Raw genomic sequence first — 27485 nt, forward strand, 5'->3', positions numbered from 1 at the left:
GTGCATATGTAATAGTCAACCTAAAATCCCAGCTTGGTGTCCATTTTACTACTTCAGACTTAGAAAGTGATTGGATCATGGTCCAAGTGTTTATCTTTTATTTTCAGTAGCATGTTATAAGTTACTAAAAATTACATCATTTCAATTACGAGGACTTAAATATATGCAAAAACATGGAATAATGAACTTGTGAAAAAAGCAATGATAGCAGAACTGAGCTAATCATAGACAAAAAATAACACATCTTTCCAATTCTGTTTTCAAATAAGGATATCATAATACTTTTATTGATATTGAGTGTCACAGCAGTCTGTATCTAATTGTATGACTACGGTTACAGGCACTTCCCAGACTGAAACAGAGCTGAGTTGAAGAGCAAATATCCAGAAAGGTATCAACCTCAGAATTAAAACTCTGAAGTCCCTGATGACAGACCTTATAGTAAAGCACCTTCCTGAAAGAACACAGAAAGGAATTCTTATTTCTGAAAAAACTTGTCTTTATTGCCATATTCATCCTTTATTCCCCTATTCATCCTCAAACAGGGTATGTGCTACACGTGCTGCTGATACATGTTCTGGCATTGATGCCTACATACATCTCAGACTTTATTTTGCATCTATTAAGTAAAAATGAACTGTACAGATTACTTCAACGAAAACATCAGATTCCAAACTTTCAATGCCCTAACCAGGTGCGGTGGGTTTACCCCAGCTGGCAGGTCAGCCTCACCCAGTCATCTGCTCACTGGCCCCCAGTGGGATAGGGGAGAGGACTGGAAGGGCAGGAGTGATAAAGCTTGTAAGTCGAAAGACAGTTTTAGTAAGTGCAGGTGGCAGGAGGAAAGGGAAGGAAAAAACCCCAACAAACAAACAAAAAACACGTGATGCAACTCATCGTCCAGTGCCAAGTCAGTCCTTGAGCAGTGGATACTTTGAAAAAACTTCACCATCTCCCCACAGTTTTATTGCTCAGCATGACATTATGTGGTATGGAATAGCACTTTGGTCAGCTGGGGTCAGCTGTCCCAGCTCTGTCTCCTCCCAGTCTCTCGTCCACTGAGTGAGGTAGGGGCAGTGAGAAACAGAGAAGGAGGCCTTGATGCTGTGTAAGCACTGTTCAGCAATAGCTAAAACATTGCTGTATTATCCACACGGATTTGGTCACAAATCTAAAACAGCCACCATACGGGCAGCTGTGAGGAGAATTAACTCCATGCCAGCTAAACACAGTACAGCAGGTAAGAAGTTTTATACCTTCAGCTCACATTGGTTTTCATTTGAACTGCAGAGATCCTATTGAAAGGATACAACTTTTCAAAATACAAGACACTAAACTATTCCATTTTATAAATCCTTGTGAAGTATCCTCTGTCTTAAGTTTAAAACCTTTTCAAGGTGTTCAAAAAGTTGAATACCTGTTGTTGCTACCAAAGTGCTCTCCTGATAAAAGTAATTAAAATCGGGTTTTACAGTATCCTGCTATCATATGCGATAATCCATCACTATTTATTGGTAGCATGTTGAAAATGGAATATCAGAATACAATGGAATCATGCTATTGAAGTGTCTGGGTGAAATAAATATCAAAGGGAATGAATATGGACATCTTAACTCAGTATCACCAACTTCATACCAGATGGGAAGTCAGTGGGAGAGCTAGAATTCCTTTTTTTTCCCCTCCAACTCCTGTAGTTAGAGCAGCGATCTAGGATATGTATAAATCAAAAGTGCATTAATTATTATAGTTATATTATAATAATAATTAGTATCTGCTTACCTTGAGCCCCAATATAAGTGCACTGAAACAGTGTAACTAATGTAACAGCATAACCAGCAGTCTATAAGCATTTTTGTGATGTTGTGTTGCCATAGAAAGGCACAACACACAAGCATTTTTGAGAAGTATGTGAGCAATGTGATCACCAAAGGGGCAAAGGTGTTTGTAGCTGCACATAGGAGGCATCCAAGTAAAAATGTGGACATATTTAAATATTCAGTTGCAATACTTCTCATCCAATATTTGCTAGATCATATTGCTTATGAAGATGATGGCATGCTATATGTGCTGATGGACAGATTTTGCAATTCCATCTGGACCAAAGGCATTACACAGGATTTATTAAACCAAGATTTTTGCTCGGTAAAGGTATTTAGAGGTACACGAGGAAAAAAAACTCCCAAAACCAGGTCAATATGCTACATTTCATACCAAAAGATTTTTAAAAGATTAGATCTAAAATAAATCTGTTTTTAATATCAATGCTGACACAATGTGAGTTCCAGTTATGTGTCTGAGCATCTTCAGCAGAGAAACAGCACAGAAAATTAACAATAAAAAACAAATTGTCTGAGTAAAGTCGTACAGTTCATTTGCTGCCAGAATATTTGCATTAAGTGACAATTTGCAACACACACAATGTAATAATATAGTAATAAAATGCATAACATGCTATTTTCATCATGATGTCAGTGTAACAGTTAGAATCAAAGAAAAACACATCCCTTACAATGCAGACTACCTGAAAGTTAAATAATTCAACAATGGCATAAATTATTGTCATATAAATTAAACATTATACTTAGGAGAACATACTGCATATGATTACTTGTATAGCAAAATGCAAGAGAAACCCAGGACGGCATTGTTGAAACTTGATGCTGAATTGGTTATACAAACACTAAGAATTTCAGCTTGCCTTCTTCCCACTCCAGCAGCTTTTGAATCTATAGACTAACTTCAATCAAATTTTGCAGTAAAGACACATTTTGAAAAACATTGCTAAGATTTTCATGAAAATAGGCAGCTTGTTAGATATAAATCACTGCTTCCATTGCAGAAAATACTGGAGTGTGAATACAATCATGCTATTAGGCACTGAAAACCCACAGAAGGGAAAGCACCAGAGAGACAAAATTTGTAAGTTCTAGTATTCAATATTTTTATTACTTTTTTGTGCAATGGTGAACCACTACCACAGAAATTAAAGATTTTTACCTTGTATTTATTTGCTTGCTTTTGAAGGACTAGAGCTGTGGCTGAATAGAACTAATAGTTTTATACTTTATATTTTAAATGTTGAAAAATCCTTGATACTTACAGCTCCATTCATTACTTTTTTCTCATTTTCTAAACCTAAGTTGTTTTTATAAGTGCTTGTATTTCTCTCAGTCTACAATAACCTCAGGTAGATGGGGATGACTACTGTTTTGGAACCATGTCCTACTTTCTTCCTACCCCATTCTCTGATGCAGGAATTTAATATACTTCTGCAGAAATAATTAAAAATTAAGATTAAAAGTTACACTTTTAAAATATTAGAACTTGTGAAAAATCAAAAGTGCAGTTCTCAGCCTGTGTAATACCACTTCAAAAATATGAGTGAACTGAATTACCTCAAAAAAACATATCACGAGATCACAGATACATATAGAAAGTAACTCCATTCTAATTTTTATATAAATATATATTTATGTATTTTATAAGTAAATATTATCTGTATTTAAATAATATTATACATATACTCAGCACTTTTATCTTTATGAATATTATTTGAAGAACACAGATGAAAAGTGTATAAGACTTGTTAGACTTTTCTAGCAAATATATAATACTTCATTAAAAATACAGCAGATTCATGAAGTTTATCTTGCTGTATTTTTTTACTTTCTTTTTATAAACATACTATGCTGTAATCAACAAATCTTTACAAGCCTCTCTGATGCAATTAGATTGCTTGCCATTCAGTCTGTTAGTTTGTGAACAAGATAATTTTCATGTTTTTCTTCTTGCCACACTGAAAATCTTTAACTGAATTCAGCAAACAGGAATGTACAATTTTTGGCAGAACACACTACAATGGTTATAGCAAATGAAAAGAAGCAGCCTCCCAATATAATCATATGTTGTCTGACAGGGAAAAAAGAGAAAAGAAAATGCAGACTTACACAGTTCATATTCAAAAGTTTGGGTTTTTTTCAAAATGGATTCATATACATGCAAGGAAACATAAAAGTAGCTGTTGCTCTGGAAAAATTTAAGATTGTTTCCAGTTGTATATATTTATATCCTTTTGTACACCTTCTCCATTCCCTCATTAGTGCCTCAGCTTCCACCTTCTCTTTTGTTCCTTTTATCAATACTCTGTGATTACTGTATTTTCTTACATATTATTTTATCTTCTGTCCCATCTTTGAGTTGTGCATTTTTTCCCATTAACAGTGTCAAAACTGTCTGTTCCATTTTTCAGAATCTTCTTGCCTACTATCTCTTGTCGTCTCTCATGCTTCTCCTTATTCATAGTCTGGTACTTTCAGATAGATTTTTCCAGCAGTTTCTTTCTCTTTCCATTTGTAGAATCCACTTAACACACGGAACTGGACATCTCCCCTAACTTTTGATATACATACATAGTAGACTTCTATATTTGAGCTAGTCACCTTAGCCTCTTTTCATAATCATTTATGAGAAACAGGCACTTTTAAGGTGCACCACATCTGATATAAAACACCAGTATGGGTGTATCTGGTTTGCATGGCAAGGTTTTGGTAGCAGGGGGGCTACAGAGGTGGCTTCTATGAGAAGCTGCTAGAAGCTTCCCCTATGTCCAACAGAGCCAATGCCAGCTGGCTCCCAGACAGACCTGCCGCTGGCCAAGACCAAGCCAATCAGCACTGGTGGTAGCGCCTGTGATGCTAACGTATTTAAGAAGGGGAAAAAAAATGTGTAATGGCGACTGCAACTGCAGCGACAGGAGAGAGAATAAGTGAGAGAAACAACTCTGCAGACACCAAGGTCAGTGAAGGAGGAGGGGGAGGAGGTGCTCCAGGTGCCAGAGGAGAGATTCTCTTGCAGCCCATGTGAAGACCGTAATGAGACAGGCTGTCCCCCTGCAGCCCATGGAGGTTAACGGTGAAGCAGATATCCACCTGCAGCCCCTGGAGGACCCCACACTGGAGCAGGTGGATGCCTGAAGGAGGCTGGGACCCCATGGAAAACCTGCACTGAAGCAGGCTCCTGGCAGGAACTGTGAACCCATGGAAAGAGGCGCTCACGCTGGAGCAGTCTGTTCCTGAAGGACTGAATCCTGTGGAAAGGACCCACGCTGGAGCAGTTCGTGAAAGAACTGCAGCCTGTGGAAAGGACTCACATTGAAGAAGTTCATGGAGAACTGTCTCCATGGAGAACTGTGGGAGGGACCCCATGCTGGAGCACAGGAATAGTGTGAGGAGTCCTCCCCCTGAGGAGGAAGGAGCGGCAGAGACAACGTGTGATGAACTGACCTCATCCCCTATTCCCTGTCCACCTGTGCCACTGGCAAGGAGGAGGCAGAGCAATTTTGGAGCGAATTTAAGCCCAGGAAGAAGGAAGGTGGGAGGAAGGTGTTTTTAAGATTTGGTTTTATTTTTCATTATCCTACTCTGATTTGATTGGTAATAAATCAAATAATTTCCCCAAGTTGAGTCTGTTTTGCCCATGACAGTAACTGGTAATTGGTAATTTATGAGTGATCACCCTGTCCTATTCTTCAGCCACGAACCTTTCCTTATATTTTCAGTCCCCTGTCCAGCTCAGAAGGGGGAGTGATAGAACAGCTTTGGTGGGAACCTGTCCAGCCAGGATCAACTCACAACAACAGGAAAGACATAGGCATACTGGACTGAGTGAAGTAGAGGACTGCCAAGGTGATTTGAGGTCTGGAGCATATGACATGAGGAGAAGCTGAAAGAACTGGGTCTGTTCAGGTTGGAGAAGAGAAGATTTGGGAGAGATCTTACTGTTGTCCTCAACTACATAATGGCAAAGTATAGAGACTATGAAGACAATTTCTTCTAAACGGTGCACGGTGAAAGGACAAGAGAGAATGAACGCAAGCTGGAATGTGGGAAATTCTGATTCAATATGAGGAAAAACAAATTTTCCATGAGTAAGGTCAGACTCTGGAACAGTCTGGAGTCTCCAACCTTAGAGATATTCAAAACTCAACTAGACACGGCCCTGAGCAACTTCTTGTAGTTGACCTTGCTCTGAGCAAAAGGTTGGACTAGAGGCCTCCAGAGGCATCTTCCAATCTATGTGATGTCATGATTCTATGATCTATTTTAACAGTGAACATTGGACAGACCATAAGTGCTTTATTCCCCCTTGTGGCCTTAAATGTAGTCCAGACAACTAATCAACATGTAGACTTCTATATCAAAAATGGTTGAAGGAATCCTTAACCTATCTGCCTATTCCAAATCCAGCTAAACACCACTCCAATTTGTAGCTTCACTTAAGTTGATCTTGCAGGAAGCTTTTTAACTCTTTGGTCATTAAACAGCCTTCCTAACATCTAAACATTTTGAGAACTATCATAAAATAAATTAAAAATATTAAGTTGTTGTTACGTGAATTAGTCACATAATATGAAAATGAATTATCATGAGAAGAAAGGCACATTTGAGAAATGCAAAAAGCCATGCAAAAAAACCAGCAGACTTCCTTAAACTTATTTTTCATAAATCCCATAGCAGAATATGATGCTTCGGTTACTAAGATAACACAGCTTCATTTCCATTACAAAGATAGATTTCACAATGTATTTACTGCTATCCTGTTGAATGAATCTTTCATTAAAATGTTTCCTCAGCTAAACAATCTTTTTTTGCAGGTACTATTTGTCTGCAGTTGCCATCAAACACCTTAATAATAACCCACATAGTTCAGAGCCCAGCAGAAATGTCTACATGCAAACATTTCAGTCCAAGGAAAAAACCCACACTCCGAGTGTTAGTACTCTTCAAGAACTACGGAAATTGAGAGATAGAGTAAATAAGTTAGTAAGCTGATGTAAGTCACAGGTCATAGAAGTAAACTTGATTTTTTAAATTTTTTTTTTTTAAAGTCACTAGAAAAATTATAACAGAAAAATAGCAGTCTTGGTCATTTTTCCTCCTTCACCCTCAGTAAATGAATAGCCATATTCCCCCTAATCAAAACTACCTAAAATTAGGACAGCAGCAGAAGGACAGAACATTTGGTCCACAGAATTTCAGAGCTTATTATGGAAAGCAATATATTCCATGTAATGAGGGGATGAAATTCTTCCATTTGTTGAACCATTTGAAATGACACACTTATGCACAACACAAAATAGCTACAACAGAGGTAGGGGGGAGAAGCTGGAGAAAGACAGGAATTCTTGGAGGCTTTAATAGGGTTGTTGTTTCCATGGAAACCGTGCCAGTGTGATGGGTAGAATCCTCTAGGGAGCTGGTAATCAAATAATGCAAGACTTCCTAATTGTCTAGCAACAACTTGTTTTATGCTTTTAAGTACAGCTCTTCACTTAATACCACACTTATATTGACAGAGAAGTACACAGGATACATTTCATACAGAAAAGGAAAACAATACAACAGAAGGACAAACTAATGTTTTAGGTTGTCTTCCACCTATTCTACAGTTGCACAAAAATTAAATATATAAATATATATATAAAAATATATAAAATATGTAAATAATAAATTAAATAATATAGACAGGAAGCAATCCAAATTTTAAGAAGCAATATAGTACACAATATTCCAAGTGACTCTCTAAAAACCCTCCTAAATCTACTCCAGCTGAATTGAACCCAGCCATCTAACACATTTGGTGTCAAGACAAGTCTACACAAGCAACGCAGCATTTCTTTTTGTATAGAAGCTCAGTGAGAATACTCTCTATTTTTATGCATTTATCTGCATATTTAGTAGAAGAAATAAACTGCATATACACATATGCATGTACAATATGTTAGGCTTGCTTCATGTATGAAAAACACCCCATCATACACAGTGAACCTAGAATTGCTGTCAGTGGAGTTGAGTCCTGAAACACAGCACATATCAGCTCTTCAGGCACTTGTAAATAGTTGCCTGATGCCTATGCCTTCAGACAGGACTGTCTTGAGTACCTTGCTTTCTTTGGGGTAGCCTATACTTCAGTCTTATTCTTAGATGGACTTTCACACTCAACCTCATTAGCCAGTTCTGCAAAACAGTTTTTATGCGCTCCTGATTTCCAGATTCTACAAAGGCTTCGGTTTGCGCAGTTCTGCTTTGCTTGTCAAATATTTATTCACATTAACTATTGTTGATTGTTTTCTGAATTTTTAATCTATAGTGTTACAAAATAAATTGCACCAAGATTTGCAGACCCTGGGGGGGCTGATACGAGACCTTGAAAATATGTGTTGACTGTTTACCTACCTGCTAGAAGTGTCTGTGACTTAATCAGTTCATTTATCTTCATTTGCTATTTTGGTTTGCTTTAGATCTTCATGTGAAGCTGAAATTGTAGTTTAACAACATGAAATCTTTGGAGGTAGCTATGACAAATGTTACACTTAGACATGAATAGTTTGTCTTCAGAACTCCCTAAATAAATAGATGATGGGGGGGGAATGCAACTCAAAAGAAAAATGTATTTTTGCTCCAGAATTCCAATTTCTTTCCTCAGTTTACACGTTATATGACAGGAATCATTAACCTAAGTAAGTTTGTTTGTTAATTTTTAATGCTTATATTTATACCTTCACTTTTTACATATTTTTCTACAAATGTCTGTAATATTGATCCACTAACTGAAAGCTCTTATCTAACAGGTACCTGAACACTGTCCAAAAATACACTTGTTCTGTTAACATTCCAGGAGCTGCTGATAAGTCTCAGGCTGTTGTTCATAATGTATCTAAATATTGATGGCAAAGCCCTTTACTAGCAGCTTCTTGATGTGGGGCATCAATCTTTAAGACTGTTATGCAAATGATGGTACAACGAAGAAGAAAGATTGGAAGAGTGAAATACTGGGGATGACAGAAAAGGGAGCTTTTAGTGTAATTATTTGTGCACATTTAGAAAATCTCTCAATTGGACTTTCTGTGTGCTACCCTAGCCAGGAAACAGCTGAAGTGCAACAGAGTCTACCAAGCCTGCCAACTCCTGAGCTGACAATGTGCAGATTATACATTAATTTATTCTGGGACTAGAGGGCTACAGAATCACTAATGTCTGTAAACCATCTCCATGGTGCTGGCACAAAGCAGATAATATGCAGTGTTGCAATTTATGTCTGAGAGAAAATTATTTGGCTAATAACAAGATCATTAGAGCATCCTTGTTCAAAATGGCAGGTAGTCTTGCAAATAGCAGGGTAGACATGAGACAAAAACAAATTTAATCCAAAGATAACTGAAATTAGGATGGTTGTAAATCTATATGCAATAGCATAAAACAAACAGAATTAACATACAGTGTAATGCTTAGCACTTCAGGATACATGACCCTTTTTGTCTGGCTCTTCTATGCACATATGAACCTTAGGCCAAGCAATATAGCTAAGATGCTAGTTGGTGAGTAGAAGGTAGTATTCATAATGGAGAAACAAGCCATGTAAACACCAATGTTTATCAGAGACTGAAGATGATACTGCAAAAACAGATTAACCTGCAGTTTTTCCAGTAAACAGAGCTTGGAAAAACTGTAAAATAATTTAACTTGCTGACCAAAATCAGAAATGGCATCTGGAATCTAAGAATTAGCTGCACTGTTGAAGAAATACTGTAATGTAAAGCAACATTAGCTTATGATACTTAAAGCAAAGGTTTTTTCTTGTGGATACCTCCAGAGTTAGGAGAGGCAGAAAATTTGATAGAACAAATGCCTGAAAACTACAGTTCTGAAAGACAGATTTATGTACAGATGCATATCATCCTGGATTTACATATGCTTTTCCAGAGTCATTTTAGGAGTTCTGTAAAAGGTAGGATGGGAAAAAGGGACTATGGATCCTATATACAAAATTAATTCAGATTTATACTTAAAGGGAAGTCAGATAGTGGGCTTCCTAGATAAAGTCTTCCCTTTCCAAAATTCTTACATTCTTATAAAATATTTTCCTTCTTATAGTATAGTATCTCTGTTGCAGCATCATCCTTCAAATCCTTAGTCTCGCCTGCTTCCCTATTATTTTCTTTTTTGACTGTTGCCATCACTATTAAGTTAATTGGAAGAATTCTCATTTAGCAATGCATATTATTTTTCAACATCCAAGTTCCCTGTCTTTTTTACTTCGTATAGCCTTTGCAGTTTTATAAGTATTGCCACCAGTTACCTGTATTTTAAATTAATCTCTTTCCTTTTTATCTAGCACTATTAAATTGTTTCATCCACATCTCTCTGTTCCCTCTCCTTATTCTTGAATATGGTTTCTGTACAGCCTTTCAGAAGGCATTACTGTGCCAGACAGGCCATCATATAGCTTCCATGGCTCTGTATTTGGTCCGTGACAAATTCCGATTCAAATCAACACATTTGCTCAATAGAAGTTGACTTCCTCCCCACTCAGCTACCCAGTATCTACAGCTGAATTTGACTTACCTGGAAGACAACCTGAGGTAACAACTGGGCATAGACAGCAAGGCTTTACACTACCTATGTACTAGCAGAAAAAGCTTCTTGCAGAATAAATCAGAAGGATAAATCTTTGCTCCAAATACTGTGTCAATTCACTGAGGCAAAGAAAAAGAAGTTCTCCTGAGTTATCTCTCCTTCCCATCTCAACACATCTGTTTATATGGTCATTTCACCTTAAGCTGTTTTTAAGTGGTGTAGATGCTGCAGGTTTTTACATTTTGATAAAGTCCTAGTAGCTTATGTATTATTTAAAATGTTTGATTAAAAAAAAAAAAAAAAAAAAAGTTTAGTTCTGAACAAAACTCAGTAGGCCATCATACAAGACAAATAAATTAAGAAAGCAGACCTGTGACCTACATGTTCATTACAGTTAGTCTGTAAGAGATTCAGTCTGTGCTATTGGGCCTTTCTTGGCCACCTTAAATACAACGGAATGTTTCATACACATGTAGTAAACCTCTGCTACAGCTTCTTAAATATTAGATTTAAAAGCCCTTTCAGTGTCAACACAGTTGTGATGGATTTGTTTCTGGCAGGGTTTTGGTAGCAGGGAAGGGGGCCACAGAGGTGGCTCCTGTAAGAGGCTTCGAGAAGCTCTCCTGGCTCAAATTTGGACCTGCCTCTGGTCAAGGCCAGACCAATTGGTGCCCGTGTGAGTAACTGTTTAAAAGTGGAAAAAAACTATGGGGGAAGGTTTTTTGTGTGTCTTTTTGTTTATAAGCAGAGGAGAGGAGGGGGATGGGAGAGACACAGCCCTGCGGACACCCGGGTCAGTGAGGAAGGAGAGGGGGAGCTGTGCCAGGGCAAGGAGAGGGGGAGCTGTGCCGGGGCAGAGGTTCCCCTGCGGCCCGCGGTGGGGTGGCGGCTGAGCCCCTGCAGCCCAGCGGTGGCCCAGAGGTCGCCCTGCAGCCCGCGGAGGAGCCCAGGCCGGAGGAGCAGGGCCCGGGCCCGGAGCAGCCGCGACTGCGGCCGCGCTGGAGCCGCCCGTGGGTGGGAGGGCGGCAGCCCCGGGAGGGACCCGCGCTGGGGGGTTCTGGGGAGCTGCGGCCCCGCGGGAAGGACTCGCGTTGGGGCCGTTCCTGGAGGGCTGTCTGCCGGGAGAGGGACCCCGCGGTGGGGCAGGGGAGGGCTGCGAGGGCCTCTGTCCCTGAGGGGGAAGGAGCAGCGGAGACATCTTGTGCCGGACGGACCGTGACCCCCATTCCCTGCCCCCTGCGCTGGTGGGGGGGAAGAGGGAGCAGAGCTGAGCCCGGGAAGAAGGGATCGGAGGGGGGGGGGGGGGGGGGGGAGGGGAGGCGTGTTGTTTTCAAGACCTGGTTGTATTTCTCATTATCCTTGGTGGTGGTGGTTGTTTAAATTAAATTAATGTTGTTTTCCCCAAGTTGAGTCTCACTTTTCCCGTGACCGTGACTGGTGAGTGAGTCCCCCCTGAGGAGGGCTCCTCCTGTATTTTCTCCTCCCCTTCCCACCGAGAAGTGGGTATAGGTGAGCGAGCGGCTGCGTGGTGCTTTGTTGCCAGCTGGGTGGGCTTAAATCACGGCAACAATTTATAGCAGTTTGTTTCTAACCTCTGAATTTGCAGAGCTGAATAAGAAGATGACTAAATTTTGTGAAATTCTAAATTTACTTTTGTAACACAGCTGAACCATCTTCGGATGACTTCATCAGTGGACAATTTTAAGTATTATCTACAGTTAAAAAGCAGACTACAGATTTGCAATCTATCTCACAAGACAGAGACAATGCTGTCTTAATAGACAGCAACACTCCTGCCAACGATGAGAACAAGATTAATTAATGCTGAAGACCAAGATTCATGTACCATAGGTGAATCAATAATCAGTCTTCAAAAATGCTAAAATGTCATGATGAAATCTTTTGCCTGCAAAAACACTACTGGCAATCAGTTGTTCTCTTGGAGTAATATTTGATAGGCTTTAAAGACTTCTCAGAAAAGTAGTTTGTTATGACTTCTGCCTTCCAGATGTAATTACAACTGAGTTATAAATCAGGGATTGCAAGCTGTTACTTAGATACTGAAAAATATTTTCAAAATTTCCATTTATACCCAGGTAGATTCTAATTTTAGGCAGAAATTGAGAGTTACAGAAAGTTTTATCAAGCCATAATTTCAATAATCTGAAGAAAATATACTAGTCTATTTAAAAGCACAGGGCAGCAAAAGCTTTTTGTATTAAGCAGTTTAGTAATTGATTTAATGAACCTGGGATTTATCAGTAATTCCTTTCAAAGTATCTCATATTATTCTACAAATATTATTTATGCTAATTGATCACTAGAAAGGATTTATCCAGGAATGCCACATAGAAAATTAACCTAAGAAGAATGTAAGATGTTATAGGGAAACAATTACCTAGCATAAGAATTTACTAGCCAAAACTGGACTTTAGTTAGAGTTGTACATTTAACATCTCTCCTCTTAAAATAGTCTTTAGGGGTTTCTAAGAAATAAACTTGATTAGAAATTAGTTTTAAATCACATGTGAAAGACTGGTGCTTTGCTGGAATTAACACCTCTAGTATTGTGCCTTGATGACTGCACTGTACATATTACCAAAACAAGCTATTAAAATTGTTGTCAATTATCAGCCTAAACCAGCATTTTACTTTTCCAAGTTCCTCCTTCCCATTTGCTTATCTTGATCCTTCAGAGTAATCTCACCTTTCAAGTGCGGGTATAATTCTCACTGTTATGTTGTCCTTAATGACGATTTTGCAATATAATTTCAGTAGTATATATGAATATGGGCAATACATCATTTAATTCTGTGTCCTTTGCCCTTGCTTAAGAAAATTCTTAAGAAAACAGGAGATATATACAGTGTTTCAAGCTTTTCATTAACAACTCCCACTAACTTCCACCTACTTGTAAGAAGTCCTAATTCCCAGCCTTGAACACAACTTTAGGCTCAAACATTTTGGGGTTCAAGAAGTTTTATTTTGTTCAGTACTGGATTAGTTTTCTTGAATTTAAAATCTGGTCTTTCTCTATTCCTCTTCATTGCCTGTATCAATTGTTATAACAATCTTTTGCTATCTTTTGATCTTATTGGTACTTTTTCCAAGAAAAATAGCAAGATAGTGCATTGTTATGTCTTGTCTTTTCCTTCCTTTTGTGTGAACTACAACGGTCTGCAAACGTTCCCTGTCTGGAATAATTACATATACTTTCTTTCTTCTTCTAAACATAATTTCATTTATTTATAAACAGTTCAGTTCTGTTGCTTTCCCCAGTCCTCTATACAGTCTTGGGAGATGTAATTTAAGAGGCCTGTTTTCCAAATTAAACAGTTACTGCGCTGATGAATGCTAATTACTTTGTAAACCAAATGAAAGTGTGATTCTGATGCTCTGATGAATATTCTGATCTGGATATATACATTTCTAATGAAAGGATAAGCAAGAAACACATTTTAAGATATTTTGTATTGCTTCATAAGCCCTTAACTATATCTTGATCTTTTGTATAATTTTGAACATTTAAAGACTGATTACAAAAAAAAAAAAAAACCCTAATAAAACTGAATTATCATTTGTCAAAAAAGTTTCCATACTAAGCTCGTTTTCTAAAAATTAGTAATTTTTTTTTTTTAAATTTACTACATTTACTACAGTAGCACTTCATTGCATATTGTAAGTTTTCACAGTTGAGCACCATGGGTACTTCCAGTTCTCCACTTGTTCATAAGAACTTAGTTATGCAGCCGTCATTACCATAAATAAACAAACGCAGGTTTTGGACATGAATCTAATGTATTAAAGCCTTTCAAACTCTCATGGAGAGTGGTGTTTGGTTAAGGAATGAGTATTATGTTAGATCATTATGATTGCTGGTATATTTTCAGTGTGTTCCACTTGACAGACACTATATATTTAGTAATGCTAATCTTATATACAAATACATAATTCTACAAAATATAGTTGTTGGTTTTATTTTCAACTTTGTTTAAATAATCCAACATGGTTTTTATCCAGTCTCTCACAGCTATACTGGGGCTTTTCCCAAGAAAAAGCAGTAACAACTGTTTGTATATAAGAACTAGCTTGAGAAAAAACCTGCTTGTTCCCCATGAGATACAATTTATTTTTGCTTTTCAGTTAGTGCACTTTATTTTCCTCTGTGTATATTGTCAGTTACACAAGTTAATGCACTGCATGGCATCAAGTGCAGTTCTCCGGCTTTGTTCTCTCCACAGCCTACAAAGCCCAGCTTACAACAAAGACACAAAGGCAGAGTCAGCTTCCTTGCTGTTTATGTTACTAGGTTCTATTTATTTGCCACAATGTCATAAAATCATTTTCCTACAAGCAACCAAATTTATCTGTCTGTGAAATGGCTACATTGTTATATGAATACTTCTTGGTGGTTATTTGAAGTTTGTTTTTTTTTTTTTTCAAAATTCTCTAGTATATAGGCCGTATATAAACAGATGTACCTTTTCATGAAAGTGTACAAGACTCTTGGGTATAATTTTATTTCATTTGAAGATGCCCTCTGTTTTATCTGACCTAAAACTTACCTCATGTAGTGGAAATTTGTATAGTCATATATCTATGTAGTCACAGAATTATACTAGTGACTTGCAATTAAATTGTCCTCTCCAATGGGTTCTGCACACAGGAAATAGCAAAATACTTCAATAGTGAGCTGAGTATTGTTTAATTTTGACACCTCTTAGATCACTTTTTAAAATATGAGTTTATAAATATCTTGATCCAGTTTATTTTGAATAAATCCACTGAGGAAGAAGAAATTAAGAATAGATCTATAAAGATGGGTAGGAATAAACATATCTTTATATGTACATATATATGTGTTGCAGGGGAATTACGGAATTCCCAGACTTGGAATTTAATGACAATCTCTTTAGTCTTTTACCTGTCATGACAAAATATGAAAAAGATAACTCAATGTCCTCCCAGATAAATAATCAAAAAACCAGAAATGCATTTTGTCAATGTAAAAAAAGTACGTACAGTCTTGTTCTGACCAAAATACATATCAATTCAAATGAGTGGAAAAACAAAGCATCTTGTTAAAAATATGAACAGAAGTTTTATAGTCACAAATATTATGTGGCTGTATGTACAGGAAATAGTGAAAATATTTTAATAGAACTTCTAGGAATACAAATAAAACTATATTCTGGTTTTGAAATTTCTAAAAATTTCTAAAAAAACCCCACAGTTTTAGAGCTAAGATTCTTACAACATCTATTTTACCCTGGAATAGGAAAAACTTTAAAAATACAAAAATCAGAATACTTCCTTGATTATGAAAGTGTCTAATTATTATAACCTTTATAGAATGACAATATTATATATAAATGTAATCTTATTTATTAGCCTCGGTAAATTATTCTTAGCTTAGTGCATTATGGAGAAACTGTGAGCTGAAACATTACCTCAGAAACAGATGATATGATAACGCTGCTGTCATGTTTCACAGTTGAAAACAACCTTATCAAAATTAATTTGTTAGGGAAGAAGACTTTATTTAAAAACTGGTCATGGGTTGTGCACAGTATAATTGACCACAATACAATAAATCCAATTTAGTTTTCTTTTAATTAAGTTATTTTTGCACTTCTAGTGAATCAAATGAAAATTACAGTATTTTAATGAATGTCAGAACATGCAAATGACAGGGGAAAACTTTGTGCATTTGAACTATGTTCACTGAGAAACAGGATGTGAAATAAAGCAATTGTTAGGTATGTGTGCTGATTTTGCGATACAATCCTATGGAGACTAGTAAAGAAAAAGGAAGCCATTTGAGGAATAATGCTTTTCTTAAAGAATAAAATTTGGCCCAAAAATATGTTTCTTAAAAAAATACAAATATCAGTGTTGATATCTGTTGTATCAGCAAATATGCACCAAATTTAAACCATGAGCATGTAAAAGGGTCTCATATATGGATGTTTCTGGCAACAAGAAGTACCATTCATTCCAATGCAATTCCCCTCATTGAGACATCAATCCATAAGAATTACATTGCTAAAACACAAGCATGACCTTCTGATTTCTTCATTCAAAGTGAAGCCAAAGTAAAAGGAATGATCCAAAAAAAAATATTGCTCCCCAAATTACTTGTTCTGAATTACAAAAGGCAGATGACAATGACTTTACACACAGATGATCTAAAGACATTTATGAGCTTAACTTTGCTGACATCTAAATATGCTGTAAGTTCAGAGCTTTGTTCAATTTCCCATAGGTAAAAACAGACAGACAAAAAAACCCCGAAGTAACATTCAATAAAGTATACTTTTGTGCTATTCCTGAGGGTTTTTTCCTAAGAAATCAGACTATGACATTTCCTATGTCATGGCACTGAAATACTCTGTATTTCCCCAATCCAACCAATTATACCAAAATGAACAACTAGTATATGCATGTCTGGAGGAGACCTGACCATCTACCAAAAACCAGTATTCCAGTTGTTTAGTGTTGGGAAAAAAAAAAAATCTTACAAATATCCTCTCAAAATTATATACTATTTTACTCGTTTGTCTCAGGATTCTCTGTTTTAGATGTAATGATCATTGGTAGGGAACAATAAGACATTTATCAAAGGAACTCTTTAAAGATGAGTGTTTAATCAGAAAGTCTCCATGGCAAACAGAGAGAAAGAGATAAGAAGCTCATTAGTGCGTAATCACCTTTAGCAACCTTCTGCAGAATTCTGTGTTGAGTAATTGCATTAGACAAAATTAGGACAAATTCATTAGAATAGAACCACAAAGGTCTCTGTATTAAATATAAAGTTAGATGTTTCTGATGTCAAACATAGACTTATAGCAGGAACTATTGAAAATAAATAGTTTTTATCGTCATAGACCAAAAATACTTTAACAGTAATTTGGTGCATCAAGCCTTTAAGCCATTATGCCTGGTGTTAAAACTTAAATCAAGAATCTGTCACATTCCTAGGATATGTTTCAGCATAACCCCCACTATTAAAATGCCAATTCATTTCAAAATTGGAAGGTCAAGAATTTGAACAATGGTCTGTTAGCCTTCTACTTTGTTAGAAATGTAACTTTTGTGCAGGTTAACATATTCTCATCAAATCTTTTTTATTATCATCTCCATTAACAAAATTTGGATTTATGCCTTGGTTGTGTATCTTCATTATTAGCTAGCTTTTTTCTGGGAACAGAACAGAAGATTTGGGAGTTATAAATAATTTTAATAGAAAACATTATTATTAGTAATAACTTTGTATTTTCTTCAAGATCATGGATATCATACTTATTACTAGGTTTCTAGGTCTTGTTATATATATTTTAAAATAAAAGAAATATAATTTTAATAGGATATTGACTTAAAAAGTTAGTAGGTATATATCATATATATGAGCAAGAGATCAAAATATTCAAAAGGCTTTTCTTTCTTTAATCACAGTCTAAAAGTTAATAGTTAAAACAGATTGAAAGTTGTTCATACTAATAAACACAATGTATATATTCAAGAGCTTTACTGCAGCATTTCTCTTACCTCTACAGATAGGAACAGGGAAGTCCCACGACGCCGTATTCACAGAGTTAGCTATGCAAGTAAGCTGAGGGTGGCCATCCAAAATATATCCAGTTACACAGCTGTATCGGATTTTGTCACCAACATCAAATCTTGTACCATACAAGATAGCCTTTGGTGGAACTCCTGGATTGCCACAGGAACTACTCTGTAATTCTGGAAAAGACATATTTTTATTACTTATAATATTTTTATAAATCAATACTGCATTTTGCTGAAGAATATAGAACACAAAAATTATGGCAACTTTGAGCAGATAGTGTGTTTTCATTAATATTATACAACTTTTAACACTGAAAAGCTGTTACTGACTTAGTCTATTAAGTATCTGCTACCACATATCCAAAGGTAGAATGCTATACAAAAATGAGCATAAGGTTTTCCTTAAGGTCCAGCTATAGACACATTCATACATTTTTCTTAATTGCTAGCAAAGAACTCATTACATAGGAAGAGGAAACAAAGGCACTTGGTATATCTCTGGCTCTTAAGTTACACAGATGCAAAACAATAAACAAAACTGTAATACAGACATGAAAGAACATCAGATTTGAATCAATCAAAATTTGGAAGAATAAATAAAAGTACTCAAGACAGAATACTAGGAGAAGGTTTTAACAAACATAAGCCTGAGCATGATCAGGAAGTTATCAGATTATTTAATAGATTTTAGATAATGAGGCAAAAGTGCTGAGATACTGTGAGTAACTGATTTCTGAGTGAAGGATTGGTTAATTTAAACAGGAAATACCAGAGATCTGGGTGACTTCTCCTCTAATGCAGAACTTTAAACCATTGAGAAGCCAAAATGGATTGTGGCTCTGCTGTTAGATTGATCTCTGAGGACATTAATTAGAGTTCAGTTTTACTAGGTGGTACTCACACTCCAACTGTGTACCCTTTTGAATAATGTTTCATCATCATAAATAGCTTGATTACACCACTTCCCATCATTTACTGCTGAAGTCCTTTAGTTAATGGACATAAAAAGGTAGATTTTATACAAGTGTGAGCAAAAGAGTTTTAATAATCTGATCCTGAGCTCTTCAAGGCTTGTACCAAGTATACTTATCAGCCTAATGCTAAGGGAAGAGGCGAATCAGATAAACCTGATTCATAGTAAATTTCCCTAATCTACAAGGTAAGGAAACGAGATGGAAGAACAGAAAAGTTATATATGGTTTGTCTTAATTTGTTTTCCTTACTTCTATGTAATTAAATTATTCTTCTGCATCCATGATGTGCTTAAGAGTGTGTGCACACAGGAACACACACACATATATATATAAAAATATATTTAAATACAGTATGGAAAAAAGAATTCAAACTGTTATATTAGGTTTCAATTAAAGAAAAAAAGGTATAAATGGTTATCAAAACAAGCAGTATGGCTCATGAGATACGTTACATGTCCAAACTTTCATGTCAAGAACTACGATATATTATTAGATTTCTGATACCAGCCATAAACCAAAATATGAAACAGTTATTAAAAGGAAGAATACAGTATAGTCATATATAAAGATATGCACTATATATGCTATACATGTCTATGCATATATATGCTATATATAAAATATATGCTAACGATTTGTTCATCTGCAAGACTTGCTATACCATGTTTTGATGTGAGCATGTTAAATACACAGATTAGTTGTTGATGTCATCATTGCTATTGCTTTCTTACACTTACATAAACTCTGTGGATCTGGATTTGACTTTCATGGCCTTGCACAAAGACACAACAGAGAAGTAAGGAGATAGCCTGTCTCATCTTGGCCGCTTCAAAGCTCACCTAAATGGTTGATATTCTTACTGCCGCTTTGTCAAGCTAAGCGTTCTGTCCTCCAACAAATCTCCCCTGTCCTCAGATCTGCTTGCAAGCTTTACAAAGAAGGCAACACTGCAGTTAACTCCTGCGTGTTTGTTCAAAGGAATTTCTCTTAAATCCTTTAAAGGCTTTCAAGGGCACTCCAGTTATTATTTATCATCATACATGTCAAAATAAAGGTAAGAATATCATACTGTGGATTTTGGTTATCTTAGGAGTCATGTTATGTTAACTTGAAAATTCTGCCTGTAAAGTGTTTTTATTTTTGGCTTCTCCAAGAAGATGAAATCTTTCAGAGACCTGTATTTCTTCGGGATTTGTAAAAAGGTCACAAAAAGATTCCCTGTCTTTGGATGAAGAATATAAAGATTAGCGATGCCTTTAACAGTCAATGCCCAAAATTGCTTGCTTTACTCTTACTGCCGCCTCATCAAGAATTACCCACATAAGGCAATATATTCTTATGAAATTATTTATACTTTAAAGCACTAATTAAAAATCACCCTCCTTCTAAAATAAAACTCATTTTCCACTTGCAATACTATATGACTTATCTAAAAGAATACTTGACATTTTCCATTAACTTTTTAATATTATGAAAGTGGCTTGTGAATATGTTAGTACTTCTAACCCTCTAAGTCATTTTGTTCCTGAGTTTAGATAACAAAGTAGAAAATAAATTGTAATATTTAAAATGTTATTTTCTTCTGTAAGTATTTTCATTGAACATATACAAGTGCATTATTTTGAGGGGGAGTGTGTAACTCACCAGATAACTGAATTAGTCTTCTTTGATAGGCAGTATCTATTTTCAAACTGAATGTGACACTCTAATGCCAACTCCCTGCCATTTAAAGCTGCCTTGAGATTGTCATCTATCAGGGAACACAGGAATTGCTAAACCAGATTGTAATTTCTGTTCAGCTCTGCACAGATTCTTGACTTCAGTGACATTCCGATATTCAGTAGTGATATTCATATCATTATGTGTGGAAAAGTAGTTCATTTTAAATTAGCCACATTTTAATTTGTAGTCTGGAAATAAGCATAACTGATTTTTTTACATCAGCATACTTTTTTACATTTTTATTGAGTATTGCTGCTCATCTCCTTTTCAAAGCAAGCTGTCCCAATTGTTTCAGTCTTTGAGTAAGAATTTTCTTTGTGCTAGATTTAATTGTCAGTTATCTCTGAAATCATGTGCATTGTTTGCTTGCACAAACCAAAATGCTTTTTAAAACCAAGGTTCCATCTGTAAGCAAGGTATGTATGAACTTAATTGTCCTCTTTTTTTTTACATGATGATAAAACACCAAGATCAAAATACCTTTCAATGCTTTTCATTGTTTCTATTTCATTAATTCTTATTAATGTCAATGGAAATTCTGTTCAAAGGCTGTGGGTAAAATATGCCTCAAAGAATTTGTCTTAGCAGCAATGGACATACTCCTTTGGAGAGTTTAATTAGCAGAAATTCATCCACTTATAAATACTAACTAATAAGCTATTCAAATTTAATCACATTAAATATAATTTGTTTGTGACAATACTTTCAAAAATAAGGCTGGCAAAAGTTCAGCCTCTCTTTTTCTCATCATCGACTCAATGAGAAACAAGTCATAACCAGATATGGAAATTTCAAATTTACTTTCTTTTTATTCAGATTTTTAGTCAGAGTTTTTTTTCTTTTATGCTATTTACAAAATCAAGAGCAGCACCTGTCCTCTATAAACTATTTGAGCATGAAATTTATAATATGATGTGCAAATATCCAGAACAAATATTTGCAAACATCCCAGTAAAAAATACATTAGTCCTATCATTGCATTGCATTCAGCTCAGTGGAAACTCTTTGTATTTTCTCTACTGAAGATTAATGTTCTCACACTAAATCTGATATTAGAAATTTAGGAACATAAAGAATTTTGTCTTTTTTTAAAGGGTTGATTCATATCTTTATCACAGTTGTTCACAGCTATTACAATTCATAATGATCCAGTTTTCCCCAGCCTACAGTGAGAAACATTGTCGATACCAAGTGTATATCTTCATAAGCTGAAAAACCCATGAAATATCCCAATGGAGGCTAATACTAGTTTCACTTATTACTTTTGAAATTGCATACTTCTGGTATCCCTATGTCAGTTTGGATACCTCCCTGTATTGCTGCATGGCTCTAGTCCTAGAATGCTTGTTCACTTGTGTCTGCTGTTCCAAACAGTAGTTCCTCTGCCAGACAAACCTGAGTAGGGTCCAGGGAACACACCATTCTAGGGACCACTCCAGCTGTCTCGTGGGACAGGACTTGGAGTAACTGGAAATACTAGAACACTGTTGTACACAGATATCCCTTGGACAAGGATGCATATGCAGTTTGTCTTATTGATAAGCAAGAATGCTTTGGTATTGAAGACTCAAGACTGATTTTAGAAGTGCTGCCTGTAGTATATGTGTGAATATAATGAGTGCTGTACATTCCAAGGGTCCCAAATACCAGGAAAGATGATATATTTTCAACGATATTAAGTAGCTTGAAATTCAGTTGTCCAAAGTTGACCTATATCAAATCTTGTAATGGTTTATTTTAGTTGCACACAGTTTTCCAAAGGTTTTGTAAACTAAAAAAATAAATTAGATGCATAGTTTCTATGTCATAATATTTTGCCTTCTTTCTCAAAATGTATGTTTTGCTTACTTTCTTTTCTATTCTGTCCTCATTCACTTTACTATGTAGACAGTTGAGGAGTGGTCTAGATTTAGATCTAAAAGGGACTAGAAAAATTAACTGATGAGTATAGAAATACCATTGTCTTCCTATATGCATATTGAAATATACATAGCTGTCTCACTTCAATTTACAGAGTGAGGGATACCACAAGAAAAAAATAGAGTAGGCAATATCAATGCAGTGAAGGAAAAAATTAAAATCTTAATATCTAAGTGGCAATGTAACTGCACAAGTATGTATGGCGCAGAAAGCAAAGAAAGAAACACTCTAAATAAATGCTTTGAAAGATCTACTATGAGCAATGCAGATTTATTAAAAGAGAGATTAAATGAAAAAATCCCCTCTCCTGAAATCCAGGTCTCTTCTTTGTAGTAATTCAACAAGAAAAGTGCTTATTCCTTGATTCCAACAGATCTCTCACCTCAAGATACAAGTGCAGAATGATGAGTCACTATACTGAAATACACATTTGTTTACAGCAGCAAAAGAAATATCAGTTTGTCTAACAACCAAAACTTCTCTGAAGTTTTTCTTTTGCTTTCTGCATTTTATGTGGGTCAATTGGAAGAGACTGACATATTCTTGTATCTATCTGTGAATAAGTGGGCAAGAGGGAGTGTGTGAAAGATTTACTTTTTTCCTAAAGAGAAAGAGGTAAAATGTTTTTTCTTTTCCTGTTCTCAGTTGCTCTTTCTTGATAGACAATATCTTTGTAATAGTAACCTCACTGAGGGTCTCTACTGTTCATTAAAGATAATACAGCTAATTACCTTGCATAGTTTCTTACCTATTTTTTTATATATGACATAATTTTGCTTTTTTCTTCCCTTTGAAGTTATTTTATGCCAAAAAAACCATCACAGAATCATAGAGTGATAGAATGCATTGAGCTGGAAGGGACCCCCAAAGGTCATCTAGTCCAACCCCCCTGCAGTGAGCTTGATTACCTGAAGTAAACCCCCTGATTTAGCCACCTGAAGTAAATCCACACAAGGGTGTCTTCTAAAACTGTGTCCTGAGGGAACATTAAATGTAGATTTTTATAATGAGTTTGATTTTGGTTCTAAGTACATTGAAACGGTCGCTGCACTGGCCACCTTTGCAAGTAACACAAGGATATTTCTATTTATAGCATTAAAGTCATACTCTTTTTTATAGGAACAAACCCATTTCAACATTAAGTAAATTAGAAGTGCATTAATAGAGTTCTTCTACAAGCAAGAGAGCAACAGCAACAAGGCATACAGCAAAAAACCCTCCAGGATAAGTGAAGGAAACAAGTGATAATTGTAGTACTGTAGTAATGTCGATACAGTGAGCATGACAAATGTAATACAAGAAAAGGTCCAGGATTTGCAATACATTCCCTTCACTTGCAATAGATTGTTCAGAATATGTTTAAATCAGATGAAGACACAGAACAGCACTAGAGAGCTGAAAGACCATGCAAAAAGACAAGGGTAGTCACCAATTTTATCATATGACAGCATAATCCAACACCAAGTGAAATCAACAGAAAGATGACCATAAACATCAGTAGATATGGCTATATCTGACACGTCCCCATCAGACACAATTCTAAAGTGTCACCTGAAGGGAATGAGAAACAGCTAAAGACCAAACAGTTAGCTAGGAGAGCTGTACAGTTAACAGCACCAGCCACGCTTATTTGCCTTTACCAAACCCCACTTGACTTTGATAAATTAAAGCTTTAGCTGCAATAAATTCCTGTACAGATGCTGAGGGCACCAGTTAAACACCAAGTATGGCTGGCAGGTAGATCCACATAGTGTATGGACTAAGAAAGAGCATTGGAGACTACAAGAATGTGTTTTAAAGGGTGTAAGTTGCTGGTGAAAAGACTATGTCACAGAGATTGCTCCATCCACACTGTTCTGAAAGTATGCAACCCTACCAGTACAGTCCAAAGCCTGAGGTACCATATCTGCCACATGTGGTAGTCCTTCAGCTTCCCAGGTGGATGAAGCCCAGACAGATGCACCCTGCCTGCCATGCAATAGCTGTGTAGATATGTCCATATATGAATCATAACAGGATTGTTCCATTTAGACTGCAGTGATTCTGAGCACTTTTTTGGCATAGCTGTGTTCTGTAGGCAGCTAGTAAGAGGCTGTTGTAATTACAGAGCAAAGATTACTTCAGAGACCAGGACAGTTTAAAATAAAAAATAATCCTAAACCCTAAAACTGTAGCACTGTTCCTTCTGCAATATGTATTTCTTACTATGCTTTTTAGAGTCACACAAAAGACTATCATCTTCAATTTCTGAATTGTTATGGTAAGAAATATCTCATAGTATTATCTATTTTCATTCCACTGTTGCCTCAATGCCTCACCTTATTTTGCCTTATGCTGCATTGTTCCTCACTGCTGTCTTTACCTGGAGAATTTACAGTAACCAAAGATATAAAAGCTAACTGAATTTAGGAAAAAGCAGTTTACCTACCAAAGGAGGATGTCAGAGCACACACGAGTTGTGTGGTATCATATAGACAGTGTCTCCATACAAATTTCACAGACAAGTGTAGATAAATATGTCAAATAAATGTCATTAATCCTATATATTTGATGTACTGTCATATCTAGATTCCTACTGAAATTAGGGTTCCATTTGGCAAGACACAACACAAATATTAGGAAGATGTATAGTTTTTATATTCAAGATGATAGGAATACTGAAAGCAGAGAACAGAATGAAATAAAACACATTTTGTGGAACAATACTGGGACTTTTAAGGAAACTTAAGAAGAAATGTTAGAGTTGACACTTGAGGACAGATAGGCATTGCTAATAAGTGAATTGACTCTTAAACTGTTATAAAGATTAACCTGAAAGATCTATGGTTTAAATGATTATGAACTAGACACTGGCTAGTCTTAAAAAGAAAGTACGCAACATAGCTTCCTGTTGGCAAAGGTCATCTGAACTGACCGGTATATAGTCTGAGGATACATACACATGCCCATGGCTAATCAGTCATGCCTTATGTCTGACTTATTAACCAAGGTTTCCCCGCCACGGTTCTTCACAAATTGTGTCTTAACATTGAAGGCAGAGAACTTCTGGTACGTTTTCAACTTGTTTTTTAAAAAAAAATGAGAAAAAATATTTCTACTACAGTGGATCACTCGGGGTTTAAAACTGGAATTTGAAGTGTAAGATGTGGATATGGGAGGTGTCATGGATATATCATTAGATAGCGGCATAAAAGGGCAAAAAAAAAGTTAGTTTTCTTCTCATGAAAGGGATTTCGACACATGAGAACTGCACTAGGTGGCACCTGAAACATTCAGAGCTGTTGTAGAATGACAAACATTTCCTTCCATATATAAACATAAAATTCCAATTTTTTGATATATATTATATATGTCTGGTATATGTATGTGTTGATATATATATGTATGTTTATATAAAGAATTACTATTAGGAGACACTGTAGTGCCCTGTTAGAATACAAATGTTTGATGCCATTGGATCACTTCATTAACTACTTGCTTCTTTTTCTCAAGGAATATGCTGTCTCTTGCAGTGAAATACCAGTCTGGTTTCCACCATTATTGCTGGTATGAAGGATTCCTTAACAACATCATTTACAGAAAACATATTTACAAAGTTAGAGCTGTATCCCTGTACTTATTTTCTAAATGTTTGGTTTACTGATTTTGGCAAAGGAAAGGTGGGCCTTAATTCTTGAATTTAGTTTTCATGTGGAAAGTTTCATGGTTTAGAATTTTCCTTTAGAAGATTGAGTCATTATTCCCTCAAAAATGTGTATCACAGTTGTCTTTCTGGCACCACCATTTCTTGACAGAATTAATGTTCTTACTGTATTTGATGGCAAAGGGTCATAATTAGCCTTCTGAGAATGTCATGAGGACACTACCAAACTCTTTAGATGTCGTGACTTTTTTTTATATTTCATAGTGAATCTCAACTGGCAGGTTGAGACTACTGCTCAATAGGTATGATATGTACTGGTTAGGCAATGTCTTTTTTTAGTCAAGAATAGATTTCTGTAATTACTTTCATCAATATTCTTATCCTTTCAACAGAACCTCTTTAGAAAACACAAACTATACATTTATGTGTCTCAAGGTCTCAGCACAACAGGTGAAATTTAAAATCCTTAATCCAAGCTTCCTTTTAAAGAATTTTCATTAGTGCTTCATGGTGTACCAGCACACCTTTCAGACTATGTATGGATATGATACAGCTTATTCAGTTAGCCATCTTTTATTATATTGCATATTGTCATTAATATGTATTCATACTCTGAAGAGTGTAAATTTGTGGTAATGTATAAATAAATGTAAAGTTAAAATATTACATTCTCAAATACAACATGTCTTATTGTAAATAAAAACATTTTAATCAAAATGCTAAAATAATCAGGATCAAACTGTACATCAAACTGTACTCCAAGATCCTGCATTCAGAATATAGCTGAAAACAGTGCTGATATATTAAGCAAGAGAAAGTTTATAATTAAAAGTGTGCAACTAATAGTATTAAAACTCTTTTGTTTTACTCATTTTTTCTCAGTGTTTATATGACTCAGAAATACATCAAAAATGCAGATCTTGCATAATAAAATGTTACTCCCAGAGTCATTTTTCTAACCACAATCACACTTTTAAGGTCTGAAGCAGATGGCTATGTAATAATGTCCTTTTTATTAGAAAAGGTCTCTTTGGTAGATGTTCATGTCAGGTATAATATGAATTTTTCATTAAAAGTGTTCAGACACGCGAACATTTAAAAATACTGGGTCAAGGATATATGCATGATTCTGCTTTTAATGGTACTTACCCTGATAATTTCACAGTGCTGAATCACATTATGGCCTAATGACTCTACTGCATAAGGTGAAATAATACAACATTACTGATCTTGTCCAAATTA

The 27485-nt window shown here is 35.8% G+C and overlaps 1 protein-coding gene across 3 annotated transcripts in view; it reads right to left on the reverse strand.

Moving 5' to 3' along the window:
• The window catches only part of CSMD3 (CUB and Sushi multiple domains 3), a 697991-nt gene that overhangs the window by 515553 nt on the left and 154953 nt on the right, over window positions 1–27485 (reverse strand). For all 3 annotated transcript variants that reach the window (XM_086465685.1, XM_086465684.1, XM_086465682.1), the window contains exon 4: window positions 17964–18158. In XM_086465685.1, coding sequence (XP_086321811.1) covers window positions 17964–18158 — 195 coding nt within the window. The remainder of the gene's footprint in view (window positions 1–17963; window positions 18159–27485) is intronic.

The sequence above is a fragment of the Leptosomus discolor genome, chromosome 5 (assembly GCF_034619465.1).
Source record: "Leptosomus discolor isolate bLepDis1 chromosome 5, bLepDis1.hap2, whole genome shotgun sequence".
In the NCBI taxonomy this organism is placed as follows: Eukaryota; Metazoa; Chordata; class Aves; order Leptosomiformes; family Leptosomidae; genus Leptosomus; species Leptosomus discolor.